The sequence below is a fragment of the Nicotiana sylvestris genome, chromosome 8 (assembly GCF_000393655.2).
Source record: "Nicotiana sylvestris chromosome 8, ASM39365v2, whole genome shotgun sequence".
NCBI classification, from domain to species: Eukaryota; Viridiplantae; Streptophyta; class Magnoliopsida; order Solanales; family Solanaceae; genus Nicotiana; species Nicotiana sylvestris.
Window position 1 is genome coordinate 88247772 of NC_091064.1, and position 6351 is coordinate 88254122.

The 6351-nt window shown below is 40.1% G+C and overlaps 1 protein-coding gene across 1 annotated transcript; it reads right to left on the reverse strand.

The window, feature by feature from the left end:
* Positions 1–4979: 4979 nt before the first annotated feature.
* LOC138875349 (uncharacterized) lies at positions 4980–5417 on the reverse strand. The gene has a single exon (XM_070154174.1). It carries the CDS (start codon positions 5415–5417, stop codon positions 4980–4982), a length of 438 nt encoding a protein of 145 aa, XP_070010275.1.
* Positions 5418–6351: the final 934 nt, after the last annotated feature.

Sequence of the window (6351 nt, forward strand, 5' to 3'; positions counted from 1 at the left end):
TCAACATAGACACATGGAAGACCGGATGTACCAATGACATCTCGGGTGGAAGCTTGAGATTGTATGCCACCTGACCAATCCTCTGAATGATTTTATATGGTCCGACATATCTCGGGCTTAATTTCCCTTTCTTTCCAAATCTCATGATACCCTTCACGGGGGAAACTTTCAAAAATACCCAATCATCCTTTTTGAACTCCAAATCTCTGTGATGCACATCCGAATAAGACTTTTGGTGACTCTGAGCAGTTTTCAACATCTTTTTAATAATCTTGATTTTCTCCATATCCTGATGAATGAGGTCCGGCCCTATCAATTCCGCTTCTCCAACCTCGAACCACCCAATGGGAGACCTATATCTACTACCATACAATGCCTCGAACGGTGCCATATGGATGCTAGCATGGAAGCTATTATTGTAAGCAAATTCTATGAGTGGCAAATAGTCATCCCAACTACCTTTGAAATCAATTGTACAAGCACGCAACATATCCTCAAGCATCTGAATAATCCACTCTGCTTGCCCGTAGGTTTGAGGATGCAAAGTTGTGCTAAGATTTACCTGCGTACCCAAACCTTGATGAAATTTCTTCCAAAGGTTGGCAGTGAACTGAGCCCCTCGATCTGAAATGATTGAGACTGGAGTGCCATGCAACCTGACTATTTCTTTGATATACAATTGAGCATAATGTTCTGCTGTGTCGGTAGATTTAACTGGCAAGAAGTTCGCTGATTTTGTGAGTCGATCCACGATTACCCAAATTGAGTCGAACTTACGCAGAGTCCGTGGTAACCCTACCACAAAATCCATGTTAATCATCTCCCATTTCCTCATTGGAATTTCTATGCTTTGGGTCAATCCGCTAGGACTCTGATGTTCGGCCTTCACTTGCTGATAGTTTGGACATTTTGCCAGGAAGTCTGCCACATTCTTTTTCATGTTATTCCACCAATAAACTTCCTTGAGGTCATGATACATTTTCGTAGAACCTGGGTGCATGGAATACCTGGAAGTGTGAGCTTCTACCATGATCCTCTCCTAAAGACCGTCAATATCCGAAACACATAGGCGGCCTTGGTACCGTAGGGTACCATTATCCATGCCAAAGGAAAACGTTGTGGTCTTGTGTTTATGAATATCCTCTTTCAGTTGTGCTAACAATGGATCGTTAAATTTGCTTCTCTTTCACTTCCGCCACAAGCGATGATTCAGCCCTATTCTGCACAATCATTCATCCTTCATTAGAGTCTGCAAGGCGTACTCCCAAACTAGCTAACTGGTGAACCTCCCTGGCCAACGGCCTTTGATATGCCTCCAAATGAGCCAAACTTCCCATAGATTTTCAACTAAGAGCATCCGCTACAACATTAGCCTTTCCCGGGTGATAGAGAATATCAATGTCATAGTCCTTGAGTAACTCTAGCCATATTCTTTCTCTCAGATTCAACTCCTCCTGTTTGAAAATATATTAAAATCTCTTATGGTCCATAATTACATCCACATGCACCCCATACAAGTAATGTCGCCAAATCTTTAGTGCAACCACCACTGCCGCAAGCTCTAAGTCATGGGTTGGATAGTTTTTTTCATGATTCTTGAGTTGCCTAGAAGCATAGGCTATAACCTTGTCGTGCTGCATTAACACACCCCAAGCACGATCCTTGAAGCATCTCAATACACAACAAATCCCTCTGTACCCTATGGAAGGGCTAATATCGGTGTTGTAGTCAATCTTGATTTCAATTCTTGGAAAATCCTTTCAAAAGCATCGGACCATTGGAATTTAACTGTTTTCTATGTTAATTTAGTCAATGAAGAGGCAAGAGTGAAAAACCCCTCCACAAATCTCCTGTAGTACCCAGCTAAACCTAAGAAACTACGAATCTCTGTTGGAGTGGTAGGTCTAGGCCTATTATTCACTGCTGCAATCTTCTAAGGATTAACCATAATTCTTTCCATGGAAACGACATGACCCAAGAACGCGATAGATTCAAGCCAAAATTCACATTTTGAAAATTTTGCATACAGTTGATGTTGCTGAAGAGTCTGTAGAACTTCCCTAAGATGGTCGGCATGGTCCTCCCGACTTCGGGAATACACAAGAATATCGTCGAGTAACACTATTACAAAGCAGTCTACAAAAGGCTTGAAAACTCGATTCATAAGATCCATGAAAGCTGTCGGGGCATTTGTTAGCCCAAATGACATCACCAGAAATTCGAAGTGCCCATACCGTATTCTGAAAGCTGTTTTTGGAATATCCTGCTGCCTTATCTTCAATTGATGATACCTGAACCGCAAGTCCATTTTTGAAAAACACGTAGCACCTTGCAATTGATCAAACAAGTCATCTACTTGGTAAAGGATATTTATTTTTGATCAGATTTATCTGAAGCTTGACCCTTTCAATTAGGATCTGATTCAGAAGGAAAAGTAGACATTGCAGGAACTAGAGAAATGGAGTATAATAGAAGAAAGAATTCTGAAATATAAGGCAAGAGTAAACTGGATAGACTATGGGGACTCAAATTCCAAATACTTCTATGCACAGTTGAAGATCAGAGCAAGTAAAAACTCAATTACTACCGTGTACAATGATATGGGAGCTAGAGTTACAGAACCTCAAGCTGTAGAAAAATAATTCACTACCTTTTTCAAGCAGCTGATGGGAACTGACACTGGGATTAAACCATGTCCTAATACCAAATTCATCAAAGCATGAGTGTGTTTGTCATTGGAACAAAAACATGAACTAATAAAAGAAGTGAGAGGTGAAGTGATTGATGAAGCAGTGAAAGATATGCCAAATGATAAAGCCCCTGGAGTTGATGGATTTCCAATAGAGTTCTTTAAAAGGCAATGGGAAGAAGTGAGACAGGATGTATATCATGTTGTACTATTCTTCTTTCAAACAAGCAAGATGAAGCAAACATGAAGTTGCATAGCTATAACATTGATTCCAAAAGTTCCTGCACCTACAACTGTGAAAGACTATAGACCTATTGCTTGCTGTACTACTGTCTACAAAATCATTGCCAAGATTCTAAGGATCAAAACGGTAATTGAAGGTATCATTGGGAAAGCACAGTCTGCATTCATTGAAGGGACGAGCATTGTGGATAATATATTGTTTAGCCATGAGCTGTTCAATGGGTCCAATAAGAATGGCTTATCTCCAAGATGTATGCTCAAGGTTGACTTAAGGAAAGCATATGATTTTTTGGACTGGCAATTCCTAAGATACATGCTCTCAGATCTTGGCTTCCCTCAGAAATTCATAGTATGGATAATGGAGTGTGTGACAACAGTGTCCTGTTCTCTAGTACTGAATGGAGGATTTACTAGACCTTTCCCTGCAAAGAGAGGTATAAGACAAGGAGATCCAAATTTCATCCAAAGTGCAAAAAGCTGGGAGTGACACATATTTGTTTTGCTGACAATTTGCTAATGTTTTGCAGGGGTGACACACAATCAATTACTATAATGCAGGAGACCTTTAAGATGTTCTCCAATGCATCAGGATTACAGGCAAGTGCAGAAAAGAGTTCTATTTATATTGCTGGTGTAGCACAACATATAAAGGAACAACTGATTGAGTGTACAGGATATGACAAAGGTAGTATACCTTTTAAATATTTGGGAGTTCCATTGTCTGCAAGAAAATTGAACATTCATCAATATTTGGCTTTGATTGAAAAGATTACAGAGAGAGTCAGATGTTGGTCAGCTATGATGCTTTCATACTCAGGTAGAGTTCAGCTCATAAAATCAGTGTTAATTGGAATACAAACGTATTAGGCATAAATTTTATTACTACCAAAGAAAATCATGAAGATGATAGAGACTATATGTAGAACCTTCTTATGGACTGGCTCAACTGATTACTCCAGGAAAGAACTAATTGCATGGGATAGAATATGTCAACCTAAAGCTACTGGTGGTTTGAATTTGATTAATATGAAGATATGGAACAAAGCAGCTCTATTAAAGCACCTCTGGGCTTTGGCTATGACAAAAGATACTTTGTGGATTAAATGGGCTCACATCTACTACATAAAAAACAGGCCTATTGATGAGGTAAACACACCTAAAATAGTAGCATGGGTGGTGAGGAAGATCATAGAGGCAAAAGGTGAAGTACAGAAACTGAGGTCAGTTCAAACAACCTCATTGACACATTGGACAACTTTGTGAAACAAGGCAAATTTCAGATACATAATGCATATGTCTAGCTGCAGCCTCAATTCCCCAAAGTAGACTCGAAGAGTATTCATCTACATGCACAGATCCATCCTAGGTTCAAGTTCCATCTATTGTTGACAATCCATCAAAGAATAGCAACTGTGGATAGACTTGCCAAGCTTGGAATTCAAGTTCAGCAAGAATGTGTATTTTGTGCACAGACTGTGGAAACATTTGATCACCTATACTTTGGTTGTCCAAGTACAAGTAAGCTATGGGAAAGAGTATTGATTTGGATGGTCAATGCGAGACAGATAGGAAACTGGCAGCATGAATTGAAATGGATAAGTAGTATGGCAAATAGGAAAGATTGAAGGGTAGAAATGATCACAGCACTATTTGCAATGGTGGTTTACTGCATTTAGCGTGAAAGGAATTCGATGAAATTTAACAAAGGAAGTTACAAAATAGATGAACTTTGCAAGGAAATTGTAGTACATATACACATACAAGGCAGGAAGAAGATCAAATGGCGAGCAGAATTGGAAAAGTTAAAAAATACTCCTTAATATAGTATTGTGTAATTAAGTTCAGTATTGTATAAGTTTACTTGTATTAGGGAATTGGAAATTAATGGTCCGCATTAATCTGGGATTGTAAAGCCACTTTTTTGATGAAATAAAAGCAAATAGTTTGTTAAAAAAAAGATATATAGTTTTGATTTAACTTTGTTGAGTTGCCAGTAGTCAATACACATCCGTAGCGACCCATCTTTCTTTCTTACAAATAAACAAAGTTAAGAAATAAACCGACCTTTAGGCACTACATTATCTCCCTTACATTCAACAACGGGCTCATTAGGAAATTCAAGCCTCATGGCTCTACTCCGACAATCAAGTTTGGCAAAGCATGAATAGAGCCAATCTATTCCCATTATTACATCAAAATCGACCATCCCTAATTCAATAAGATCGGCTGTGGTATTTCTATCCCGCACCGTAACAATACAACCTCTATAAACTCGAGCAACTGTAGTAGACTCACCAACCGGAGTATACATCGAAAATGGCTTATGAAGCTGATCCGGTTCTATCCCAAATTCCATAGCAACAAAAGAGGTAACATAGTACAAGGTGGAACTAAGGTCAATAAGTGCATACACATCATGAGATTGGACAGTCAGAATACTTGTAACAACTTCTGGAGAAGCCTCTGCAGTCTGGCGACCACGCATAGCATAGAACCAGCTGGGTCCTCCTGAACTCTACGCACTACCCCTAGCTGCACCACGCCCTGCGGGTGCTGGGGTACCTCGAGCTGGAGAGAGGGCTGAGGATGTAGCAGCTGCTGGGCTAGCTAGCTAAGCTGTGCCCCTACCGACTCCCTGGTGGGATGTATGATAATGCCTCTGAATGTTACCCCTCATCCCGCATCCATAGCATACGGGTAACTCAAAGTAGCAAATTTCTGAGTGCATCTTCTCTCACGTGGGGCACGAGGACCTCAACGACTGCTGGGATCTCTCTCCTGACCGACCCCACTGATAGGATCCTATGTTACCCTGACTGGGCCTAAAACGACTCCACTGCTGCTGCTGGTTGGGCCCTGATAGTGGTGCAGTGGCCGAAGACTATGCAACAGACTGGGATGGCCCTAATAATCCTCCCCTGAAAGTTGATTTTCCCCCACCGAGTGACTCACCCATGTTGCCCATAGACCGGGTCTTTCTGTTACCCTCTCTCTCCATTCTGTTCTTTAGTTTACAATTCTCTGTGGCCTGAGCAAATGCTACAGAGATGTAAACTGTAAACTGTAAACGACTCCACTGCTGCTGCTGGTTGGGCCCTGATAATTGTCTTTTTGTTTTGAAAAATGATGAAACATGTAAACTTTTTTTGGATTTTATTTTTCCTCTTTTTTTTTTTATTTTTTTTTTTTGGAAAATGAAGGGAAAGTGCAAAATCTTTTTCGATTTTTCATTTTTTTTGGTCTTTTCTTGAAAAAGTGTGAGTGAAAATTATAATAGGGCCCTACTTGCTTTATTTTATACTTTAACCTCTTTTCTTTCTCATTTACCCTCAACCCTCATTGGTCCTCCAAACGACCCCTTTTACCTTTGAAGATTGAAACATGTAGCACATAAGATGCATCAGAATGGTCTTTTATCT

Bases quoted from the DNA above. Each gene is read 5' to 3' on its own strand.
- LOC138875349 (XM_070154174.1), bottom strand. From the start codon at position 5,417: ATGCGTGGTCGCCAGACTGCAGAGGCTTCTCCAGAAGTTGTTACAAGT.